Source organism: Haplochromis burtoni, unplaced genomic scaffold, assembly GCF_018398535.1.
Source record: "Haplochromis burtoni strain Fernald_Lab_line unplaced genomic scaffold, NCSU_Asbu1 Contig_38, whole genome shotgun sequence".
Lineage (NCBI taxonomy): Eukaryota > Metazoa > Chordata > Actinopteri > Cichliformes > Cichlidae > Haplochromis > Haplochromis burtoni.
Window position 1 is genome coordinate 542394 of NW_024582399.1, and position 26501 is coordinate 568894.

General features: G+C 41.2%; 2 protein-coding genes across 5 annotated transcripts in view; both read left to right on the forward strand.

The window, feature by feature from the left end:
• The window catches only part of lekr1 (leucine, glutamate and lysine rich 1), a 101088-nt gene extending 93908 nt beyond the window's left edge, over nt 1-7180 (forward strand). The window contains exon 12 of the mRNA XM_005920114.2: nt 5576-7180. Within this exon, the coding sequence (XP_005920176.1) occupies nt 5576-6031 (456 nt within the window). The 3' untranslated portion in view covers nt 6032-7180. The remainder of the gene's footprint in view (nt 1-5575) is intronic.
• Nucleotides 7181-15646: 8466 nt separating this feature from the next.
• On the forward strand, nt 15647-25000 carry ccnl1a (cyclin L1a). Of its 4 annotated transcripts, XM_005920115.2 has the most exons (10): nt 15647-15984; nt 16226-16300; nt 16726-16835; nt 18674-18794; nt 18977-19041; nt 21274-21373; nt 21493-21597; nt 22752-23002; nt 23120-23218; nt 23348-25000. In XM_005920115.2, the coding sequence occupies exons 1-10, from the start codon at nt 15745-15747 to the stop codon at nt 23820-23822; spliced, it is 1641 nt and encodes a 546-aa protein (XP_005920177.1). In that variant the 5' UTR covers nt 15647-15744; the 3' UTR covers nt 23823-25000. The 4 variants fall into 4 exon arrangements, with proteins under 4 accessions (XP_005920177.1, XP_005920179.1, XP_042075722.1 ...); XM_005920117.3 differs by lacking the exons at nt 15647-15984; nt 16226-16300 and adding an exon at nt 17269-17444; XM_042219788.1 differs by lacking the exons at nt 15647-15984; nt 16226-16300 and having other exon boundaries at nt 17269-18794.
• The last annotated feature ends 1501 nt before the right edge of the window (nt 25001-26501 follow it).

Here is a 26501-nt window from a genome sequence, read left to right on the forward strand (position 1 = left end):
AGAAAGAAAGAAAGAAAGAAAGAAAGAAAGAAAGAAAGAAAGAAAGAAAGAAAGAAAGAAAGAAAGAAAGAAAGAAAGAAAGAAAGAAAGAAAGCAAGCAAGCACTGATGAACTCAGCAATGCAAAAAAAACCTGGACGTCCACAGAAGACAACAGTGATGGATGATTGCAGAATAATTTATATGGTGATGAGAAACCTCTTTACAACAGCCAGCCAGGTGAACAACACTCTCCAGGAGGTAGGCGTATCATTATCCAAGTCTACCATAAAGAGGAGACTGAATGAACGTAAATACAGAGGGTTCACTATAATCTGCAAGCCACTCATAAGCCTCAAGAATAAAAAGGCTAGATCGGTCTTTGAACTTTCAACCTCTACCAGAGTGAGGTAAGAAAACAGTATGGAGAATGCGTGGAACAGCTCGTGATCCAAAGCATACCACATCATCTGTAAAACCGCGGAGGCAGTGTGATGGCCTGGTTGTGCATGGCTGCCAGTGGCACTGGGACACTAGTGTTTATTGATGACGTGACACAGGACAGAAGCAGCCGAATGAATTCTGAGGTGTTCAGAGACATACTGTCTGCTCAAGTCCAGCTAAATGCAGTCAGATTGGACAGTGTTTCATAATACTGTTGGACAATGACACAAAATATACAGCCAAAGCAACCCAGGAGTTTTAAGCAAAGAGGTTGTATTCTTGTATGGCCAAGTCAGTCACCTGATCTTAACCCAACTAAGCATGCATTTCACTTGTTAAAACTTTGGACAGAAAGGCCAACAAACAAACAGCAACTGAAAGCCGCTGCAGTGAAGGCCTGGCAGAGCATTAAAAAGGAGGAAACCCAACACGTGGTGATGTCCATGAGTTCAAGACTTCAGGCTGTCATTGCCAGCAAAGGGTTTTCAACCAAGTATTAGAAATAAACATTTTATTTACAGTTATTTAATTTGTCCAATTACTTTACTTCCCCTGAAATGACGGTATTGCGTTAAAAAAATGCTTTAGTTTCTCAAAGTTTTATTCAATCTTTTTGCTTAACACACTGAATTAAAGCTACATCTGAGTTGTTTCATTTAAAATTCATTGTAATGTACAAAACCAAAATTATTTTAAAAAGTCTCTGTCCAAGGTAAGTCCAGCTTTAAATGTTTAATCTTCAGTTGAAACACATTGTGAAGACATCCCACTATATGAGCTGCAATAGTTTAAGCAACAGTGAAATAATAAATTATGAAGAAAAAGTGCTTTAGGATCATTTATGTTGCATTTTTATTTGAACTGTACACAGCCACATAAAAGCATCACAGGCAAAATCTTTGTGTATTTTTTAAGTTGTTTCTGTTAAAAGAAATGTTCAGTTTGAACTTGAAAGTAAAAGCAAAACTCACAGAAGACTCATCAGAGGAGACCGATCCATCCCTAATCTACAAAGGTCGTTATAGTCAAGTCATCTTCTTCTCATCACTGCTTAATCACCTTGGTTTCCTCTGCATGACTGTCTCAGTCATGCAGCTGAGCTTTGTATCGCTACAATCTGTCAGCCCTCTAACGACCCTCCCCCTTTCTGTCCGCCCACCATCTCATCAGCGGCCTCCCGTTCAGAGCGCCCGTCCAAATAGGTTAAGCCAGTTCAAGGTGTCCTGATGCCAATTTCACAGCTGACATGCTCTTTTAATGTCATTCATGGACCTTCAGCACAGCGGCTTCTCCCCCATCACCACCCCGCCTTTCTGTTCTTTGTCACCATATTTGACTGCGCTGTGACTGTAGTTGGAGAAGATCAATCAGTATAATGCTTCTAGATCATCTTTCCTATTCAAATGCGAGCTTTCACCGCCCTTTCCTCTATGAAAAATGGTCACTGGATTTCGACTATGAACTTGTTATGTCATTATGCCATTTCGTTGGTCAGATACTGTTGCAGCGTCTTGGCAACTTCCTTCCAATGACCTCTCACCAGCAGTCACGTCAGGTCCAGAATGTGATGAACTAAGCCTGTCCATTGTCGATTCAGCTTCCTTATTAAAGCAGTTTATTGAGGTTCAGCAAAAAAAGTCATAAACATATGCACCAACAGCAGAAAAATCAGACAAAGAGGGACTAACTTTGGTTCTTGTGGTTCTCCAGTGTATTCTGGAGGTGAGTTTGGCAGGTTAAGAGGGAGAATACATGCTCATAATTCATTAGTACAGCCATGATTCAGTTCTTCATTTCTAAGGACATACTGTCCTGAAGAAGAAGGAGAAGAAGAAGAAAAAATCCAAAAGGCAAAATTATTTTAGTGCAGTGTCCATAATTACCTGAACCACAAAGTCTAAAAGCTTGTTAGAAGTTACATTTTTATTTTTATTAAGCGTTACATTGCATCACATGCTTTTATTTATTCTATTTCTGTTTCTGTTGCTCTGCACAGACCTCTTTCTGAAAGAGGCGGGTGTAGCTGCAGCTCCAGTTTGATTTAAAGTTGCACATGCTGAAACCGAGCTCAAAACTGTGCAGGCGTGGAAGAAATAATGAGCTGTGTGTTATTTTAAGCTGAAACATACACACTCTGGGGACATGTGGTACTTGCATTAACTGGTTAAAAAGGGGTATAATGTGGAGCCTTTAGTAACTGTAAAAAAAGTGATATTCAAACAATAGCATTGCAGATGCTGTGGCCTGTTTAGCGTGTCACTCTGTGGCTGGAGCAGTATGGAGATCAAGCCAGCAATAACTGCATAATCTTCTCCTATTCGGCTTGAATCTCTCCCCTCTCGCTGCTTTGCTTTGTTTTTTTCTTTCTTGCCCGTCCCCTGAACTCTGTCTCTATTCCTTTATGTCGTCTGTTTCTGTGTCAGTCACTCTCAGTCCCTGCCCGGACTCTCCTTGTCTCCCTCCCCCTCCTGTCTGTCTGTGGCTTTGTTGCAGCTGACCAGGACAAGAGGGAAAGGTCACACTGTGTCTGAGGGATCAAATGGCTAACCTTTAACCCCCCCCCCACTAACCACTGAAGTCACACAACAGAGAGAACACACACCACATGCAACGTTGCGTGTGCAAACATGCACTCCACAGTATATCTGCATCACTAAATACAGTATGTATATTCTGATGAGGGTCTTAAACTGCATTTTATGTGCATTTGAGTGTGTGTGTGTGTGTGTGTTGCCAGTGGAATGTGGTTTACTGTGTAAGATTAAAAGCAGGGGCTCTGTAAGTTTGCGTGTGACTTCTTTCTAATAGCCCTGTAATCCTGCTCTCACTAGGAGCCCCTAATGATTGCAGCTGGACTGGCATGCATGACATCACACACACGCACACGCGCACGTTTACATGATCTAACACATGGCTGCATATAAACATACAGGATGGAGACTCACATACACACACTTAGGAAGTGGCCCAACGTGTGCAAACAGTTTCACACACACACACACACACACACACTCTCACAATAATAGCGTGAGGTGCGACACAGCACACAAAGCTGGAAAAGTGTGTCACAGGCATCTGTTAACTCGTGTACATATCCTGACAATTGTAGACAGATAATTATATATAAAATATGAATGTGAAAAGCCGGTATACACGCATTTACTGTATGTCCTCCATGATGGGCCTGTCTGAGAAGCAGATGTGGATGTACACCCTGGGGCCAGGGCAGTATTTACACACAGAGACAATCTCACAGTCACATTCTCAAGTCAAGAAGTGCGTTTATGTTTCACGCACACACACACACGCACACACACACTTTAAAAACACACGCAAAACTCACATTAAAGCATTTTTTGATGATGGCTTTGTGAGTGTTTGATGTATAGTGTGGCTAGTGAGAATATTAAAGGCTTAAAATTTACATCCAATGCTTACTCAGACAAATCTGAAAGCAACATATTTCATTTTATTCTGGATTAAATTCATTCATCTTCAGGGTGCCTAAATCATCGGTTTTATCTGACACGCCTGTGAAAGCATTAGCATTTAAGATTCCAGACACAAACACAAGAGCAGCGCATTTTTGCTTAGCCTAGCTCCGAGATGTAGTTGATTGACCCATTTCGGTTCTTCACATTTGTTTCAGTTTTTAGTGCTGTTAGCAAACTGATGAACCTCATCACACTGATAAAAGTAACAAAAACAAGTAAAAGATTTAACAATTTTTTTCAAACAAATGTAAATTTATAATCAATACCTCCCAATGGCTTAATTTATCAGACTTTAGGTGGATATTAGTGTGTCTCTGTTTTTATTATTCCTTGTATGAATGCTCTTAAGCAACTGCACATCTACCAAATACCACACAGTCAGCTAGCTGTCTGTGCACTGCCCTGGTTTTGTAAATATTGGAATAAAAGCACTGTTTTGCAGCCAGTCTGCGACAGTGGTATTTCTGCTTACACACAGGCCTGGGGAGAAGGTAGAATGGGCAAACAAAACACTGCATCTAAGAGTGAAAGTGAATGTGGTGCATGCTAACATGCTAAACAACACAATATAAACACATTGCAAGGAGAAATAAACAGACCAGATGGCCAGTGGAGCAAAATCTGAAAAAGAAGGATGCCTCACTCAACCTTTAAAGTGTTATTTTCTTCATGCAAGTCAAGTAGCCTTTTTTTTAGCCTTAAAATTCATAATTAGAGTGTAAAAAATCCATTATGGAAGCTGTGCAGTCTATACATCACCCCGCTCTTGTGCTAAAAGCATGTGGGAGTGATTGCCGTAAGATTTGTGTGGTGTTAATTGTTTTGAGTCCACACAGACTGCTTACAAAGATCCGCCTTTTAGTATCTGTTAAATTTTGGTGATTAGGTTTGTCACTTCACCATTTTTGGGCTGCAAGCAACACGTGTGTGTTATCAAACAGCAGATGGCCATAATGATCCAAACCATTGAAATGGCACATGCTTGTAATTAAATGAGCCAATAAGCAGTCTTTATTGCCATGTGCCATATTGGTGGGAAATGCGTGTAAAATTAGGACAAAGCTATGGAGGGCTTTAAAAGAATGCCTATTTAATTTTTAAATGCTTGCCTGTGAGTTAAACCCAGCCCTTTACTTCCTGTTCCTGGGGCCCTGGTGCGTTGTGCATCCTGTGTAGTGAAAAGGTGATTTTTGCACTGGTTTGTCTCATTTACACACACCATAGCTCAAAAGTTTGCACATTAGTCAGGTAGAAGCCGGATACCTAATGCAGCTTGGGATATTTGGTGAGGAGGTGAATGCAGTAAGCATGTTTTACAGAAAAATAAAACTTGCACAGGGCCCTGGTTAATCAAACTTAAAACTTAACTTTAAACTGTAAATATTTAGCCATTTTTGCCAGTCATGCAGAGATTTAACAAATGAAGTACAGAGTGTATTTTATTTGTTAAATCTCTGCATGACTGAGTCAGCTTTGAACTACTGCTTTGAACTTGAGCTAAGCTTGGTTCAAAGCTGATTAGCTCATAAAAAATAGGTTAATATTAATATGTGTGCATGAGAAACTGAAACAGAGGTGAATTGTTCCTTCTTTATTTGAAAATAAAACAAAAGTTGTTGATGAGATCCTCTGAACGATTCATTTTTTGTTCATATCCAGGTAACGTTACTCGAGGACACAGTAAGGCGGGAGTGTCAAGAGAGGGAAGAGCTAACTGCTGCGCTGTCTCAGGCTCGCCAGGAGCTCCTCGGGCTGCGATCCCAGGCATCTCATCAGGACACCTTAAAGCTTTCACTTACAGACCATTTGGAGAGACACACACCAGCAGGGAACAAAAATGTACATGAACACGTTCAAGCCCGGGCACCACTCACTCGCTCTTTGGCCTCCCCAAGCAGACTCCGGCCTTCGCCCGCCTGCACAGACAAAGGCAGAGGCCAGGGCACGGGTGGAGAACAAGTGGGATTGGGGAATTTGGAGTCCTGGAGCAGTGGGAGAGTGCTAGGTGGAGAAAAACAGAAAGAGGTGACACTGCCCAAACTGAAAACAAGCTACACAGTGAGTGAAGTCAAACGTAAGGTCAATTTAGTGATGGAGAGGAAGGAGACACTCTGAAAAGCAAGCCAAGCAGGCCTGTATGTGTGTTAATCAATTACTGAACAAAGCAGATATCAATAGTAGTTTAATTATGTTTTTTACATTCGTTTTAATAGCATCTTATTTTTCTTTTAAACTAATTATCTAACTGACTACTTTAAAAGTTGCACACACACACACTCAGATAAGGCACTGCGCCTGAGTCCTTGTTTGCACACTAGTAAACTCTCAGTACACACACTCAGCAACAGATATGCACTTGTTTTCTCACAACCTGACTCACGCAGACTCACTGGCACGCACAGGATTTCACAAACAACGCACACTCAAATACACACACACACAGCTTTAAGGAGCATGACAGCATGTCCCTTGCCACCCGTGGACACAAACAAAAGGCAGGCAAACACAAAAGAAACTGTATGGTAAGCATCCCCAGACACACACACACACACACACACACACACACACACACACACACAAAACAACAACAACAATTAACCAGCCTTCTCCCCTGAGGCTTTGTGTGTTATTGACATCATTCACTCTGTGGAAGGTCTTTCCATCCCCTCCTCCTCCTATCTTTTCCTCTTCCCCTACATTTGGGATAAATTGGCATGATGGGAGAGATGTGTGAAGTGTGTGTGTGTGTGTGTGTGTGTGTGTGTGTGTGTGTGTGTGTGTGTGTGTGGCATGGAACTATTTTCCCTGCTTACTGGCACACATGCACACAAGCCTTCGCTCACCCCGTGTCCCTCTTTCCAATCCATCTGCGAGACAATGCACACGTGCACTTCATTCACTTAAAAAAGGTGGGGGGGGGGGGGAATTATTATATCCTGCCAACATTTCCTGTTTGCCAGAACACACACATATGGTTTATCTGCTAAAAAACCTTTGTCGGCGTGGAGAGGATGTTCTCAAACAAAGACTGTGTGCCAGTAAAACCTGCACATATGTTCTTCGAAGGGTTAATAAGACATTTACCACAACACGTAAAGGGGGGAAAGTTTACCTCAAGTTGACTGTCATCATTGTAGTAATAAATTTGCTACTGGTTAATTGCATTTTTCAATTAGGTTGTCACTTACTTCAGAGGCTTCCACTTGCTGTAAGCTTTGGTGATTCTATTGACTTCCTTCTAATAAAAACAACAAGATACTGGTTCTTAGTGTGATTTAAGTGCATTTTTTGTGCTTTGTAACAAGCACAGTGTTGGCTTCCTGTGTTTCAGTGTGTGGCCTTGTGTGTGTTTTTATACACTGCCTGTGACTTTGCCGTGTGTGAGTTTTCAGAGAGTGATTATTTATATCCTAACTCTACCATCACTCACCTTAAGTCACAGAAAGTTCTTACTTGTATAATTGTGTCCATAGTGTACTGTCCATTTAGGTGTAAGAGGAAGACTTGGCTTACTTCTTCAAATTTGAGCTACATTTCTTCTTCTTCTTCTTCTTCTTTTGTTCTATATTAGTTTTTTTATATACACAACTGCTTGTGTGAGTGAGAAAATAGGCTTCACAGTGGAATCTTGACCTTGATCTGGAATTGTTGTTAACAAAGCAATCCCAGATTAAGCTCTGTGTACTCACTTATCGCAAATCTTCTTGCCTTATCACATGACCTTCATCACATGGAGTTTGTTCAGTTGTTATGGAATTGTAGAATTTTACTCTCTAATATTGTGAGCGGTTCTCATGCACGTGGGCTCTCAACTGCTAAGGTGAAACTGGATAATTCACAATTTAATTAATCTTTTAATCAACAAATTATCATGGACTATGTGTAAATGATGTGTAAAAAGTGTAAAACAAAATATCTGCAAAATCAAACATTTTATTATTAATCTCACAGGAACATTTTAATTCGATAAAGAGGAAATTCAAGTTTCCAGCTAACAGTTGCAAGCTTGATTAGCAGCTGCTAACTAACATAGGAACAATATGCTGGTGTTCACTCGCTAAAACCAGAGTGATGACTTTAGCCCATTATTAGCCAAATTATTGCATTAAAAACACCACAAACACCATCAGGAGTACAAGTTCAGTGATGTGAATTCGCTCATGTGACATCTAGCAGATAGCTAACTGTTACACTGTTAGCTGTCTCAGTGTGGCCGTGCCCCTAATAATGCAAACTTTAAGCATTAATATCCTTTAAATGTGTCAATGATTAAAAGAAATCAGAGCCATTGAATGGAAGACTTGCGCCATCTCCATTCACTTCAATGGACCTTTTTTGTTTTTTTACAGGAAGGGCAGAGTCTTACAATAGCTATGAAAGTTAGCAACATATGCTAGCCATGCTAGAGATATAGCAGCACAGAAGTTTAAAATGCATTTTTAAATTTAAGAAGTTAAAAAACAACTTTGTATGTTACCGGCACATATTTAAACATCCAGGAACTATTTGATAGTGATGTGCGGTACCACAGATTTTCTTTCCAGTCCGATACCAAGTAATATTCAGGGTGGTATCGATGATACTGATCCGATACCGATACTTTGTACAAAAACTTATTGTATTTATTGTATCTCAAATTATAGCATCATAATGATTACAGGACATCAGATTACTTGTTCTTATCACTTAATAATGCAGAGTTCATCATATAGAAATAAAAAAAACTGAAGTTGTGCACTATTTGAACACCTTGCCTGCCTGCAGCACTAAAGGACTCCGTGAGAGACGTCTGTCTCGCCCTAGCAGCACCTGTCCCTGTCCTCCTCTTCAGCCTCAACATTAGGGATGGGTATTGATAAGATTTTCATGATTCCGATTCCATTTTCAATTCTGTTTAACGATTTGATTCTTTATCGATTCTCTTATCGATTCTTTAAAAAAAAAAGAAAAAAAAAGAGAACACTAAGGTCGATTAGCTTAGAACTTTGTTTTATATCTTCTCTTTGAACAAGATAGAAATTTAGGAGTAACATGGCCTTACAATCGTTTGCAAAAATGGCAAACAATTCCAAGGAATTGAAACAGGTCGAACCGGTTTTCGATACCCATCCCTACTCAACATACGCTCGTCATATTCTGTGATATGATTTTCTCTGAGGTGTTTGACAAGGTTAGTGATGTTGCCACAACCATACAAGCAAAACCCCCCGAAAATCTCCCTTAGCCACCATTCTCCTGAATTTTTCCCAATTTTCCACCCGGACAACAAAATTGAAAAACCATATCGCAGAATTCATAGCGCGGCCCAGCCAATTCCAGTTTCCAACAATGGCGGCAGTGACTTAGTTTTAATATTACTCTTATTTCTCTTTCTGGGTCGCAAAAAAACTTTTAACATATTTTCAGGTGAGAATGTAGCTGTGTAAACTTCAAATATCTGAGCCGACCGACACATCGTCTTCAAACCCCCGCGGTCTTTCGCTACTCGGGTTAAACATGATATATAAGTCACTTTGATAACTGAGATTAAAGTTATTAGATTAGATTCAATTAAATTTAACTTTATTAATCCCTCGGGAGGGTTCCTCCGGGGTTTTCACACAGCTGAATAAACGTCAAACAGAAAATGATTAAACAGAAGAGTTTATGCCAGCGCCCGGTTATATTTTAGATTTGTGAGTGCGCACGCCAAGGGGCCGCGAGACATTTATACAGCCGTATTTTGCACATGACTATGAAAGGCGGAAGAGGAAGTAGTTCCTTTGAATGTAGACAATCCGAATGTTATAGTTTCTTTCCACTGTGTTCCTGTTAATGATAAACTACAAATTTACTCTAAATTACTAAAATATCAATATTTTAATGTGAGAATTGATTCTAGAACATAAATGATTGGTATTGGAGGAATCGATATTCCAGGATTTCAGGATAGATACGCACATCACTAATATTTGAGGGCTACATGACCCGACACAACTCTGACTTACTCAGGGGCTCTGATAGAAATAAAGGGGGTTTTCTATGTAGACCAAACCTATTCTTGTGTCAGTATATATGATATATTAGGCTTCTGATTGGCCATCATTTCTAATTAAAGCTACATAACTACCTGCTGCTCTTGACCGCACATAAGATTGTTTTTTTGCATTTTGATGCAGACAGAGATTTAAAAATAGTGCTTATGTGGATGTGAAATGTCAGTTTGAAAAAACACCTGTGCACCTGTGCGTGTAGCCTGAGATGTTTTTGGAGTCGCTGGTTTTTTGGCCGTATTCACTGCCGCTTGAGGCTAGCTAATCGTGACAAACAATATGATTAGAAATCTGTTTAGTATATGACAGAAAACTACTAGGTGATTTACAATAAATCAAGGGTCATTTTCTCAAGTGTATGGAGGTTTGGTTACCAAACTCCGTGAGCCCATTTCACGGTGTACATTTTCATTTGCCAAAACAGAAAAAATAACGTTGGATTTAATAACGTCAAATAAAGGCTGGTAGTACACAGTACACGCTGCCTCTGTGATAGTGATTTCCTGTGGCACTGAATAAAATAGAGCCATCATTATCGTTATTACTTGCACTGTGGTTTTCCTTCTTTGCAGAGACAAAATGTCCACCATGAAAGGCATCTGTTCCAAACATGTGCTGCTCAAATTCTGACTTTTGACCTTTGTTTTATCTCTGTTATGCATCTTACCTTCATGACCGGCATATCTGCTGACTATATGAGGAGCTAACCCCTTTTTTTAGAGATGTTAAAATGGTCTCCCCACCCCTCATCTGTAACTGCCACACTCACGCTATCTGCTGTGACTGCACACAGTTTCTCTCTTCCTTTCACCCTCAACACAAACACCCATCTCTCTCGCTCTCCCTGTACCTCTGACATACACACATATACACACACACACGCACATAAATCTGCCTCCATGTCAATACTCTTAATCGCTTCGGCCTTCTTTTGGTATTCAACCCTTGTGACCCTGATGCTCAAAAGCAATTCTTTCTTCACTTTATTTTTGATCCAGTCAGCTCTCTCTCTTCTAGTCCCCTCTGTTCTCATACTGGGGACTATTTCTTTGCTCTTGCCCTTGCTTTGTAGCCCCTGACCTGGTGTCCTTCCTGGTGTGTGTGTTTGAAAACGACCCACGGGGCATGTGTGTGTGAAAAAAAGATGGTCTGAGTAGATACAACTGAAGTCCTCCTTGTAACATCACTGATATGACTCCTTGAAACTCCTTCTAGATCTCGATGCAGGCCCACAGCATGAAGTTGGCACAAACGACGCTCTTAAACTCTCAGATTTGTCCATACACACAAACATTTGTACATACACTCACTTATGTCACACACACACACACTGGGAGTGTGATCTCCTCAAGGTAATTATCATAGCAGGGCAGGCATGCACACGTGTCTCTGGGGAATCTGTGCAAGTTCCTCGTAAACACACACACGCTCCAGGGAGTGGCGTGTGTGTATAACTAAGCCCTTGTTCGTCACTGGGCGTCCCTGAACGCCTTTGTCATACGTCGATATGGTCGTTTCGGAATTCGGATGCCCCGTGAGCCCTCCCACACCCCATAATTAGTGTCACCAAGGCAACCAGAGAAAGAATGCTTGTATTCTTGTCGTGGTGGCAACTGCGTAAGCGCTGGGGGCCGGAGGTGCTAGTTGTAGGTGTTGGGAGTGGGAGGGTGGGGGGTGAGAGACCTCAGTCTGTCACTTCATGTGGTGTCCCATGGATGCTTCACAGACCCGCAGACAGGTTGTGATACCGTGGATGGATCAAACTTTAAGCCTGGGTGATAATTTCCTTGTCAGTTCAGCTAACGTTTACATTTTTTTCCCTCTGAGTTGAACATGTAACCTGTTACCTGGTATAGGTGCCCTGTGTGAAAATGTAATTACTCCCTAAACCTACTGACTGGTTGCGCCACCCTTGGCAGCAAGAACTGCCATCAAGCGTTTGTGATAATGGACAATGAGTCTTTTATGAGGCTGTGGAGGAATTTTGGCCCACTCTTCTTTGCAGTATCCATGGTTCCAGTAATTATGGCAAGCAACAAAGCAGCCTCAGACATCACACCACCACCACCATGTTTGCCTGTCTGTCATGTATGTCATGAAATGCTGTGTTAGTTCTACGTCAGATGTAACAGGACTCAAACCATCCAAAAAGTTTAGCTTTTGTCTCGTCAGTCCACAGAATATTTTCCCAAAAGTCTTGGGGATCATCAAGATATTTTTTGACAAAGAATTTTTCTATGGGTGTTGTTTTTGCCCAGTGTCTTTCTTATTCTCCACCCTTGGTCACCGCCTGGCACACATTGCACCTGACCCCTATGGTGCCCCCTGCAGGTGGTGGGCCTACAGGAATGTGAGTCCATGTCCCTTCTTTGGGCTATAACCAGAACGGCCCCGTGGCCTAAGGCCCAGTCACCAGGCACTTGACCTCAGGCACCCTCTCCAAGCCTGGCTCCTTGTCATTTGTGAGCTGTGGTGAGGCCAGCTGCTGCTGAACTTCATCGGTAACAAGCGGATGAGCAGTCAGGTTGCAGCCTTCATTTCTACCTGGTCGTGTTTCTACAGTAGAATAACTGTTGCCATCACTTTGAAGTGTATTTGTGCTGAATTTCATCTTTGTTTTGTGTTGTTGGCTTTGTGTTCAAATTCAAATTTCAAATTCAAATTTTATTTGTCACGTACACAGTCATACACAGTACGATATGTAGTGAAATGCCCAAATGCTAAGAGAAAGATGTGTCCTCATTAGGATAGGGATTTGTGTTGGTGTTCGGGATTGTAGCCTCAGGTGTTCGATTGTTAAGTAATAATTTTGATACAGTGTGTTTCAGGTCATTTTAGAGAGTAAGATGAAAGTAATGTAATGGGTGGTATATAATGAATGGTTTTCTCCTTGGAGTAATTAAGTAATGTACTGCATTACTTCTAATAAATGTGTTATGTCTAATGTGTGTAATACATTACCTTTTTGAGTAATGACTCAACACTGATCACAACATTAGACCACACAACATACAATTAATTTGCATAAATGTAATGTGGTGCTTAGTAATGGTGGTAACTCTCAGAGCGGAGCTAGTGAGAACCCAATAAGAATCGCTAGGAGAACTGATAAGGAATTTAATCAATAAGTAAAATGTATCATAGAATCAGAATGGCTAAGTTCTTATCAATTCCCATCCCTAGCCAATATTCCTTAACATCAAAAGGAGCCAGTTCAGGTGGTTCGGGCATCTGACAGGGGTACCTCCTGGGAGCCTTCTGGGTGAGGTGTTCCCAGCATGTCCCATCAGAACAATGCCCCAGAGCAGACCCAGCACAACTGAAGAGATTATATCTCCTGGCTGGCCTGGGAACGCCTTGGTGTTCCCCTGGATAACCCTGAGGTGGGTAGGGAGAGGAAGGTCTGAGCTTCTCTGCTTAGGCTGTTGCTCCCACCACCTGGCCTGAATAAGCAGAAGAAAACTGATGGATGGATCTTTCTTATTGTCATTCATGAACTCTGACTTTAACCAGTGCGCCCCAGGGCAGCTGTGGCTACAATGTAGCTTGCCATCACCAGTGTGTGTGAATGTGTGCGTGAATGGGTGAATGACTGAATGTAGTGTAAGCACTTTGGGGTCCTTAGGGACTAAGTAAAGCGCTGTACAAATGCAGGCCATTTACCATTTAACTGTAACAAGTGAGGCCTACGGGTCTTTAGATATTGCTCTGGGTTCTTTTGTGACCTCCTGGATGAGTTGATGCCCTTTTGGAATAATTTTGGTAGGGTGGCCACTCCTGGGAAGGTCCGCCACTGTTCTAGTCTTTCTCCATTTTTGGATAAGGCTTAGAAATAGCTATGTAACCCTTTTCATACTGATAGATGTCAATGATTTTGTGTTTCAGCTGTTCTTGAACTTGTTTAGATCATGGCACGATGCATTTCTCTTTTAGTCTGCTTCACATTGTCAGACAGGTTAAGTGATTTCTTGATTCAACAGGTCTGGTAGTTATCAGGCCTGGGTGTGGCTCAGGAAATTTAACTCAGTTTTCTAAAAAAACAAAAAAAACTTGTTTAATTACAGTTAATCCATGATGATTTAACAAGAGGGAGCAGGGAGCTTTTCACACAGGGCAAGGTAGGTTTTAATGGCTTCCCCCCCCCCCAGCTTACTAAAACAAATCATTGATTAAGAACTGCACTTTATATTTACTCCGTTTATTTTTGACTAATTTGACTAACTTTTGGTAGATTAGACAAGTAGTAGTTTTATTTCCATCAAATGCTCACGTTAAACAGTCTGACAGCCTGGACAAGACGGCACCACGATGATTACAACCTCAAAAACTAACAGTACAAACTAAAAACAGCTACTACACACTTCAAGCAAGTGAACACAATGTTTTGCTCATTTGGAATGAAAGATCAATAAAACTCCTACAGGAATAAAAAATGTAAAAAAAAAAAAAAAAAGCTACATTGAAAGTCTCTGTGTCATATACTGGCAGAGAACCACAGGAAAACCAGCAAAGACATATTTGTGAGTAAAGATTAAACATTTTATGACATTTACTCTGGTCATCAGTTAACTGTAGTGCCTGTGGGTTTGTTGAAGGAGAAAGGGGACAAGATGAGCATGATGAGCATGCAAGTCCTCACAGAACAAACTGAATGACCCCAGGAGCCACAGAGCTTCTCTTGTAGCAACTGGTGGGTCTCTACTTTCCTCTGCTGACTGCTTTTGGTAACTACAAGGCTTCAGGCAATAAAATCCTGTGAGCTGAGCTGTCACTGAACAAAGTGTTCCCTGCATTAAATACTGTGTTGTTGCCATCTTTGACATGATCAAAGACATTCTGTAAGTAAGTGCCACTTCACAGCAATCTTGGAAACACTTCTGGTCAATTTTTGAGGATTTATTTTGAAATTGTATCTTACTTTAATGGATATAAAACCTGCAAACAGAATCGCAAAGTCAAAACTGCTCTCCAGGCATGTCTTAAAATTAAGTTTAACAGTTATCACAATTCATTCTACCTAATTTTTTAGTTTTTTGAAGATGAAATATAACAACACCCGTAGTCTGTGACTAGTCCATACAAACAGTTACTTATTTATTAAACGAAATATTTAAACTGGTCTTTTAAAAATACATTTCGCTAATATTTTCTTCCTTTATTTTAAATTGGCGGATGGATATGTTCTAGCGGTAATAGTGACAAGTCCGGACTTTCCCGTAAATCACATCACAGAAACCGTTGGTGGCGACCAGTGGCGATGTGTTCTCTTCCGCTGCCTTTGGGTGACGTCGGAAATGTAGCAGGCATTACCGGCAGTGACGTTTATTGAGTAATACGTAGAAAACTGTCACTAGTAGTGCTACAGTGAATGTTAATGTAGTGCCAGTAATAAAACTGATTTGATTCATGCGTCAAGTACATTTTGTTTTCGCGATTAAATTGTTTATGGTGTTTATCTGAAGTATTTTGACACAGGATTTTTAAGGTGAAATTGAAGCAAAGAGTTGACTGTAGCTTAAAACGGAAAGCAATGAAACATTATATACCAGGTGAAATGTTTTGCTTATTATTAAAATATTTGTAACTTATATTTAGAATATTTAAATACATTCAGGTTACGTGCACTTGTAAAATTTAACGAGTCAGCGTTGCGAGACTATTTACCACCGCGGATGTACACAGCGTTTCCATCGAACAGCATGTTGACGTCACGCACTTCGCCAGTCACCCTGCTCCGCTGTTACCGTGTGGAGGCTGTGTTCGCTGTAGCTGCTAAACGTTGTTTTTCAGGTGAAGATGGCAGCAGGTCCTCTCTCTGTATCTTCCAATGCCTCCACTAACAATGATGGGATTCTCATTGGCGACAAATTTTACTCAGAAGTGTACCTTACAATCGACAACTCGCTTGTACCGGAGGAAAGGCTCTCAACGACGCCGTCGATGTTCGACGGCCTCGACCTGAACACAGAGGCCGATCTTCGTATTCTTGGCTGTGAGCTGATTCAGTCAGCGGGTATTCTCCTCCGGTTGCCACAGGTAAGCGCTCTTGACTGCAGTGCATTAGTGTTGGGTGTTTAATAATAATAATAATAATAATAGGCGAAAGTTGATGTGGCTTGTAGTTTCTGCGGCCTAGTTGTCAGCAGTGTGCTAAATGTTAGCTCTTGACGTTGGCGTGGTGGAATTAAAATGGCGGCGATCCATTGTGCAAGGTTAGGCCAGTTTACACAAGACTATGTACAATTATTATGCTCTTTTTTTCGCCCCCGTTCGACAGGTCGCAATGGCAACAGCTCAAGTACTTTTCCATCGTTTTTTCTACTCCAAGTCCTTCGTCAAGCACAGTTTCGAGGTAAGTGTGTTAAGAGTTTCCGGAGTGTTGCCGGGCCGCTGTCGGCCGGTATTGTTAGCATAGCATTGCATAACGTTGTACCTACGTTAGTGGCAGCCATATTGTCGAGTCTAACTCCACCAGTTAAAGAACTCAACGATGAAGTGAGATCTCCTATGAGTGTGAAACTGAGCACAGACTCGAAGTACACAATAGCACTGCATTAAAACACTTGCGCTATTGTAGTGTCAGCATTGGTTTCAGTACATCATTACGTTTGTAGAGTGGATTGATAGGTATGTAAAGAGTACACATCACCCCCCACAACAAAACAGGATAGGGTTTATATTGTTGCCTCTTTTTTTTGTCTCGTGTTTGTGTTCTGATCTCTTGAGCTCAGTTTTCTGTAGTAAACATTCCTGTTTGCTTATCATTTTATTTTCCAGATTGTTGCCATGGCTTGCATCAACTTGGCCTCCAAGATAGAAGAAGCACCACGGCGAATACGAGATGTCATTAATGTTTTCCATCACCTGAAGCAGCTCAGAGGAAAAAAGTAAGCACTCCAAATGAATCCAATGTTCTCCTCTTGAAAATAATTATTTAACATGTAAAAAATGCTGCATTGCAATGTTTTTTTTCCTGTTTTTGTTTTCTTATTTTGTATTATGTAATGTTTGATGCTGATCTGTGTTTTTGCTGTGAAAGTGCCCTTTTGTTTATCCATGTACTCTAAACCATTTTAAAACTTTTCAGTTTCCGCTTCACTGGTAGTTTTGCAGTGTAATTGTCTACATTTAACATCAGTTTGACATTGCACTGAAATTAATGCCTCAAACAACTGGCTTCAAAAATTCAAGTCTATTATTTGTAAGACACAGTCACAGACAAAGCAGCTGTACCTGTGTCTTCATACAAATCTGTTGATGTCAATATTACAGATTTTGGCATTAACTTGACTTCTTTTTTCCCTTGCAACCAACTAACAGCGACCAGCTACATTTACCAAAGCCTGGGTGATGTGGAATGGTACGTAAGATGAAGCTGTCGGCATGAACCATGATGCGAGGGGGGTCTCCCTCCTCCCCCAGGCCCACCCCACCCCCTCCTGCGGGAGACTCCCGTGGTCTGAGCCACCGCGGGGCACTGGGATCGGGGATGACAGGTTGGCCGAAGGTCCTTGGCCCCCGGGGCGCCTTGAGGACTCCTGTGGTTCAGTCTTAAGCTTTGGGTATCTGTCCGTCATTCTGCGGACCCTTGGGTAATGTAGTTTTCTTCTCTGACTGCTCCTCACCATGCATTTTAATTGTGCTTAAAGAGCAACACCCCATCCACCACCAGCTGCAACCATGGCTTTTAAAGAAGTATCACCTTGTATGTTAGAATTAGAATGATTAGTTGGTTACTGTGAGTCTGTCGGTTTTGTGAGGGTCAGTGCATGTTCTCTAGCTTCAACAGTTTGCCATTATATGCTGTTAATTTGATATTGCATTTCTTAAGTGTAGCTGTGAGGTATATATAAAAGAGGTGTAATGTTAGGTTGGGATTTGTGCTTGTTGTATTGTCTTTAGTCCTCAGAGGTTATTTTTGTTTTCGCTTTTTTTCCATGCATGTGGTTTGTAGTGTAACATTCACATTAGAATATATTTCAGACATTAGAATTGCAGACTCGGAACTTTAAATTGAAGTTTACTGGTTTGTCAGGAGTCGTGCTATATAATGAATGACTCTCACAAATCATTGTGGTTTAATTCCATTCCAGATTTTAATTCCATCTTGTGGGCACGATGACAGGCAACTTGAGCAGACGTTGGTGTATCAGCTTTGTTCGTTCGTGGGTTTTTTTGTTTGTTTGTTTTTTGTGGATTTTCTTTCCACGAGTTTGTCTTCATCAGTGGAATGTTTTCCTTCCAAGTCTGGATTGCCTGCATCCAGACAGTGGTTTTGGTCAATTAATTTGCAGTATACTGACATACAGTATAAGAACATAGATGAGAATGAGTTGTGATGGAGTACAGTAATGGCTGCTTTCCATTTTTATTTTAAATTGGCGTTAAGCTTGAGGTTCAAAACGTCTGTTGTGAAATCGTAATGTTAGCACCAAGTTGATATTTCTGTTAAGGCTGTGGCACAGGGTGTGTTTTTTGGGTTGAGGGCTGTCTTTGAATCTCACAAGCTTTCACTGGAACCACAGGAGTCCACAAACCCCAGCAAACTGTCAGGCATGCAAACAGTTAACTGTTGCTTTGAGTTGGTTGAAATGGGAAAAACGAAGGGGCGCAGGAATTCAGAAGGGCACTGTCTTTTTTCTTTTTTAAATTTTGTTTTGTTTTGTTTTTTTCTTTTAAATGCAAGAGGGAAACAATATTTTATTTTGATTCCTTTGCAAACTAGGACTCCAAGTCCATTGATACTTGATCAGAACTACATAAATACCAAAAATCAAGTCATCAAAGCGGAAAGGCGGGTCCTGAAGGAGCTTGGATTTTGTGTGCATGTCAAGCACCCTCACAAGGTGAGTTTCTTTTCTTTCTTTTTTTGGGTAATAACATTTTAAATGTAATAAGCAGCTAATGCAGCTGTACAGGAGACAGGGTTAAAATATTATTCTTACTTAACAGAACAGGTTTGATCTTGGAGACGCTCCTGGGGCTATTGAGCAGGGTATTTTTTTTTAACTTCAGTGTATGATTACAGATCGTTGTCCTGTATCTTCAAGTCCTGGAATGCGAGAAGAACCAGACATTGGTGCAGACAGCCTGGTAAGTTAATAGTTTTTCACAGACAACCCCCCCACAGCAGCAACCTGTGTCATGTCTGCAAGAAGTGCTACCAGACCTGGGCTAAAGATGAAGTTGAACGAGTTTCAAATGGTTGAATTTCTGAAGAGCACTTGATTTATCTGCCAGGAACTTGGGACTGACCCATATGTGGACCACCTGTCAGATAAGTAATGTTCAAGTGCCTACCAATTTACAGGCACGCATTTGAAAAACATTCAACAGCCATTTTGCCCAGGTCTGACGACGACATTTCCTCACTCCATTTGAACCCTTCCACTTTTTTTTTTCTTCTTTTCCCTGATGGAGCAATTTGTGTTATTACAAATTTACTACTTGTCTCACTCTCTTATCAGCCCTTACATGGCTTACTGTAAAGTCTTTTAAAAAAAAAAAAAAAAAAATTTGCGGTGCCCGGGGGACTTGGTTTAACTTTGTCCTTTCTCTCTACTCTTTGATTAAAGGGTAGTCCATGCTGGTAAGTCACATAAAGAACCTCTGAACTCTGCCTCCTCCAACCACATGACCTCAGGAAGCTCCCCCCATTGGCTGGCTGCCCCTCTCCAGACAGCCAGTCCCAATGCCGAGATTCACTGAAGGGGGCGGGCGGGACTTTACCCAACAGCCAGCATCGTCTTGTTTTCTCTTGGGTGTCCAAAAGGATTTGTATTTTTTGGTCTTGGTATAAAGGTTTTCATCTGTAATAACTATTTTTGCCAACTAGCTACAGATAGATGTATATTCTAACTTTTTTTTCGTTTACTTGCATTTATCAGTGAAGTAAACTTAGCCAGAACAGACTTTTTTTTAACTAGTTTACCTGCCTTTTTTTTTTTTTTTTTAAATTTACAGTAGGTATTGTGTCTTGTCCCCAACTGACGTGGTGTCCAGACATGTGTCTGTCTTACAGGCTGATCGAGTTCTCAGGTTTTGCCTCCATGGACCTGTCTCACCCACGCAGCACTCAGAATCCAACATCCATGTGTTATCTATAGCAGAGTTGGCATGCTAGTTTTGTTCTAGGCAGTTTGGACTGAAGACACTTTATCTGAATGGCAGGTTTTCAGCATTTGCAGCAAACTTTTAACTGGAGCAGTCCAAAATTTTATGTATGGTTGGAAATTGGTATTGACAAGGTAATCCCAGTGCCACTGCAATGCAGAGGAAGTTTGACTGTGTTAGATGTAGTTTTTTTTTTTTTTCTTCTTTCCCCTAATGGTGGGTTTCTTGTGTGAGCTTTCTGGGATTAGTGTTTGGGTACTTTAAGGATTCTCACCACCATGTTTCTGTTATCACACTTCTGTTTTTGTCTTTGTGACATCTATTTCTTAAGGACATAGATGTGACACTACCCCGTAACTTGCCTGATTCACAACCTGGCCATCATGCCATTCCTAATACTCTCCCAATGTCTAATCTCATTTATTCATTGTCCTAGACAACCCTCTGACACATAATCTGTTTTTAGCTAATCATCACCTGATGTCTTCTAGAGAAGACCTCTAATGAGTCTTACTAGAAGGGAGTTTCACTCAAGTGGACTTGGTGGTCATTTCAGTTTGCATTTTACAGTTTTTACCTAAAGTGGTAAATGTTCTGTGGCTGAACCTTGAATAAATGTTAAAATCCGTTTTTACTTTGAGCATATCAGCATACCACTGACTTCAAGAACCACCAGTTGCATGCTACATGACATGCTGTGCTACCCAGTTCCCCTCAGATTTGTGGCAGCTGCATCTTAGATAAATATTCTACATCTGCGAGCCTGCATGTTCCCCACCTTGTATGGCATGTGCCCTTGTCTTAATCGTCATTAGAGCGTAACCTTGTTGGCCTCCGGGCACAATTAGATGAGGTGGAGTTGGCAGGTTATCAGTAGATAATTATTTTTTCACCATCCGTGTCTTCATGCTTTATTTGTGATGTGATGCGCTCTCATGGATGCCCCAGAGAGAAATGGACAAAGTTAAACCTGATTTTATCTCACTTGAGCACTGTGTCAAATCCAACAGTCCAGGGGTCCAGTTAACAGTGCTTGTTCAAAGAAAATTAAAAAAGTTAAATCCCTGGTTAGGAGCTTGTACTGTAGAGAAATGTTACAGATTATTAACCTGCAGTACTGGGTTATAGTCAATGGGTGTAATATTGAAAGATGGATTTAAGGTTTTGTGTGGAGAAGATGCTATGTTTTTGTTCGTTCTTTTGTCTCCATAGGAACTACATGAACGATAGCCTGAGGACAGATGTGTTTGTGAGGTTTCAAGCTGAGACGATTGCCTGCGCTTGCATATACCTTGCTGCCCGAGCACTGCAGGTGAGAGGAAATAGTGAAAATCTGAAACTTTTTCCTGTTGATAGTCCCACATTGGCACATCAAAATGTCTTTGTCTAATAAGAGCAATTTAGATAAATAACTCTGCCTTTCTTTTTCAGATACCGCTGCCAACCAGACCCCATTGGTTCCTGCTGTTTGGAGCCACGGAAGAAGAGATCAAAGATATCTGCATCACCACCCTGAAACTTTACACCAGGAAGAAGGTAAATATGAGTGCAGCGCTTTCCTATGCTTTGCATTAACTATAATCCATCCACAATGAGTGTGTTTTGTGACTATTGCTAAATAGATTACGCTCAAGTCCTGAATGATAAAACATGTCTAGAACACACTGAAGCATGGGCCGTCTTTAGTCGATTTTAAAAAGCACTGGGTCAAGTCTTGGTCAGACCCTTTGAACTCACATGTTGGGTCAATGGATCAACTATTGTGATTGGCCTGTTCCAATTCCTCAGTGCTTTTTACGGCTACTTCCCCCCAGTTTTTAAATTTATTAGTGAGAGAATAACAATCATGATTCCAGTATAAGGAATAATAATCATCGAGATCAGGACTCTCAAATGTGAACACGTTTCTGGAGGGAGATTTCTGAAACTATCAGGATTCATGTGAGGGAATGTACAAACAAGTGGGAAAATGGAGAGCTCGACATGCTCCTGATTCTTCATTAAATGCTGGTAGTCCAGAAGCAGGACATCATCAGTTACCTGAATGACTCACATAGCACCGTAATGTAGTAGCATAATTGTTGATAAACCATCAATTTATCTGCTAACAGTTGCATTAGGCTGCGCACATTCCTTCTGGGCATTTAAAATGTGATTATAGCAGAAATCAGCCAAGCATTTTGATGTGAATGGAGACTAAAGCAGACAACTTACCCATTAGACTTGAGCTGGGACATGAAGCAAGCAGAGGCTTCACTGTAACTGAGAGCTTTTCTGTGTTCAGACAGTGTAGAGTCTAAAAATTCAGATTAAAACCCAAATTGTACAGCTCAGCAGGCTGATCCAGCAGCTGTGGAGGCAAAACTTTTATTTGTCAGTTTATTTTCCATTTGTTCAAAACTGAACTTGAGATTCTCAAATAAAATAAAAAATACATGAAGTTAAAAAATGTTTTCACTTTAGGTAGGCCTTAAAAAAAATTGAAAAAAAATCACGAGTAGTAGAGTTCGTTCAAAGGCTGATGTCATTTTTCTGCAATCTCGTCAACATATTGTGACAGATTACATCGATCCAAGGTTAAAATAAACTAGCATACACTCCTGCACCGTATGGCTCAGGGGAAGGTGCCTGAATGAAAGTAAGAGCTCTTGGCAGACTTGGCGTAAACTTTTTTTTCCCCCTTCCCTTAGCCTAACTATGAGCAGCTGGAGAAGGAGGTGGAGCGAAGGAAAGTGTTCTTGGCAGAGGCTAGGATAAAGGCTAAGGGTCTGAATCCTGATGGTACTCCTGCACTGTCCACGCTGGGTGGCTTCTCGCCTGCTTCCAAACCGTCCTCCCCTGTGGTCAAGGTGGAAGAGAAGTCCCCGAACCCCCAGACTGTCAAACCAGTTAAAAAGGAACCAGACAACCGTACCCAGGTCAACAAGAGTCCACATAATGGGTAAGAAACGCATTTTAAGTCAATATTTTGCCGTCATTTGTAACAAGGTAATAGTTGTGATCTCTTACTTGCCTGATAGTCTGTTTTTAAGTTCAAGTTCAAAATGTTTGTCTTCAGGTTAAGGAAGGAGGTAAAGATTGGGAGGAACAGTAGGAGTGGAAGTCGCTCTCGTTCGAGAACGCGTTCGCGGTCAAGATCGCGCTCCTTTCGCAGACAGTAAGCGCTACAGTTTTGTGTTTTAACGTGTGTGAATGTGTAGCTCTACCTTCCTAATGTTTAAAAAGATCTGATTTTCATAGTCTGGTTGTTTCTCATATCCATTTTTCCCACCTGTTGTTTTCGCAGTTACAACAGCAGACGCAGCCACTCAGGGACCTACAGTTCTCGTTCACATTCTCGCTCTCACAGCCGTAGCCCATCACCACAGCGGCATCCGCCCTCACCACTCCTCCCCCACCTTAAATCCAAGTCCAGTCACCACAGTAATAGCGACTCCAAGCCCAGCGGTCGTCACAGCAACAGCGGAGGTGGAGGCTCCGGTCATAAAAGGAAGCGCTCGCACTCTCGGTCGCGGTCCCGCAGTCCAGTCAAAGTAGAAAGGGACCGTGACAGAGAGAGGGAACGCGAGAGAGACAGAGACCGCAGCTCCTTCGATCTGTCGTCAAAGAAACACAAACATGACCGAGGAAGTGGCCATCGAGACCGGAGGGACAGGGAGCGGTCCCGATCCTACGACAGGGACAGAGAGAGGGAGCGTAGCCACAAGAGCAAACACCACAGTAGTAGTGGGCACTCGGGACACAGCCGCCACCGTCGCTGAGACCCAAACCGACCCACTCTGGCTCTGGGGCTGATGGTCACATGAGTACTTTGAGTATATACAAATCAAATTAGACGCGCCCTCTGAACATTGACTGACAGATTGATGTTTAAATTAAATATTTGTGCAGAAGGTAAAACAGAAGTTAACCAAACATCCACGTAAAAGAAGAGATTCTTGTACCTTGCTTTATTGAAGACCAAAAATTTTCAAAAACCTTGTCGAAGCTGCAGTGACTGAAAACACGTTTAATTGGATTTGCCATTTTGTATACCAGCAGGGGTCCTTCCTCTGAATTTGCTGGGTTTCTCATACACACCTGGCGTCAGACCATCAGCGTATACAAGTTGATTTTAATTTTTCAAATTTTGTTGAAGTCACAAAACATCTGCCCAGCATTATGATTCATCTCAGTGGAAACAGTGGAGCCAGACAAGTCACCACGTGTCTCATGTACAAATGTCTTTGATGGAATCGGGTTGCTTTGAGTCTCCTACAGAGCAGCAGATCTGTAGCTGACATTTATCTTGGGTGGTTGATGGTTTTGAGTCTACATGCAAACTGCAGCTGTGACCACCACCATGAGGTGCTCTACAATTACCTTTAAACATTTGCCCAGACTGGCAAAGGCAAGGTTGTAGTGTGACATCAGCTCCAGACCCAACCATATATCCTGACAAACCATCTAGCCTACCCAACCCAGCCCCCTCTTGTTGTTTTTTTTCCCCTCCCCCCCCTTTTTTTTTTTTAGTTTTACATATAATGTTATGGACATTTGGAGGGGAAATTATTTACAGTGTAAAGACGGATTGATGACCACTGACAAAATGTGAATGCTTTGATTTATAAAAGCAAATGGCTCAGTGGACGTACTGAAGAATAAATGTAAAATAAACATTCAGGAAAGATCAAAATGTTTGCACAGTCTTTGTTTTCTTTCTTTTATTGAACAGATATGTGGCTGATGCTGTATTTTGTACAGTTTCAAAAGAGTACTGTCTATTTGACTTCTTTTTTTTTTTTTTTTTTTTTTTTTTTTTTTTTTTTTTGACCTCCCAGCAGGGAGTGCAGACTTGCTGCAAAAAGATTTTAGGGTTGTCAGTTTTGTTACACTGGTTTTTAGTCTGCACGTGTTCATGTCCAATTTTTATTCAGTAATAAATGAGCTATGCCACTGACCTGTACACTCCTTTATTGAATTTGTGCCTGGTGTAAAAAAAACAAAAACAAAGAAACATTGGTTGTAGTGGCAGGAGCCGTTGTTTGATTTGTATTGTTGCCTTAAGTGGAGACAGTGAAGTCTCAGCTGATTGGAGGGTAAACTGAAGCTATGATCTGAAATGCATGAACTCAAACAGTTGGGAATACATCTGATGCAAACTGTTTAATCCTGCTAGTTTGAGTTGGAGGCACGGTACACATGAAGGTTAAAAAGAAGAAACTGGGAGGAAAAGTGACATTTATGGCAGCCAGGGGGTGCTGTAGGCCTTAAGTTTCAGTGTTATACAGCTTTCCATGTGTCCTCACTTGAATATCCTAAAACACTGATTAAGAGATTTAATGTAAGAAGGCCAAACGAGTTTAATTGTAGCCACAGCTGATACTTCAAACTCAAACAAAAAGGGATTCCAGAAGGTTTTGCTATGTATGTTTGTCATAGCTGCCATGATCGAGCAAAGTTTAAACAACAAACTTAATAGATGCGAAAAAAGTGAGTGGACAATTTCATATCCTGTTGAAATCCACATTAAAGTTAAGAACAATAGTAGAACACCTACTGAGTAGCAGTGCTTTGGCTTTTCTGTCTGAAACCGCTCTCAGCAGCTGCCCACATCGGTTTTGCCGTTGTCTGCCTCGGTGTCATCACTCAGATCGCTGGTCCATCTTCCCCTCTGTCTGATTAAGCACTTCATCACATTACAGTCACACAGTAAGTGATTACATGCGTGAGAAACCACAGACCCCCTCAGAAAACAAAAGATTGATTTTATAAACCACACAGCATCGAGCATATTGATAATCACATTTAGGTTTTGAGATACTTTGACTTTATTTCAATGCGACTTCCAGAGGAACTAAACAGTAAATCTGCTGCTCTTGTAAAGAAAGTGCGAGTAAAACAAACTATTTAGGGTCTGTTTTTAAGCAGGATTAATGATGGGTCATTGTGGAGAGTCAGCAGGTGATATTCAGTCACCATTAATGGTTTAAATACATTTTTTCCTGCTAGGACAGCAGCTCTCTGCATGTGTTATCAGTCACATTAAGGTATTCGTTGAAGAGATAGCTGATGGAGACTACTGAGTATGTCAGAATTCCTGATGATGGACGTTAGTGGTGCTCCATGGAGACGAATGGTGAGAAAGGCAGTATTTTCCCACCAGCCCCGCAGAAAAATCGCTATGAAGCGAGATAAGGTGTTGGAGGTCACTTACAGGACTGACATGATATTCTCTGTGATTCACAGATAGTCCTGTAACACGCTGTACTCCAAGCAAAGAGGCTTCAGATCAGTAGTCACTGTGGTTACTTATGTGTTTATAGTACAAATAAACAACTGAAAGAGTGCATCACAAGCTGAGCCCGGCTCACTCAAAACGTCCAGCTGTCAGAAATGATTTGTTGCAGTTTAACTGAGCTTGATCTGAATTTGATTATTATATGTAACTGCTACCAGCT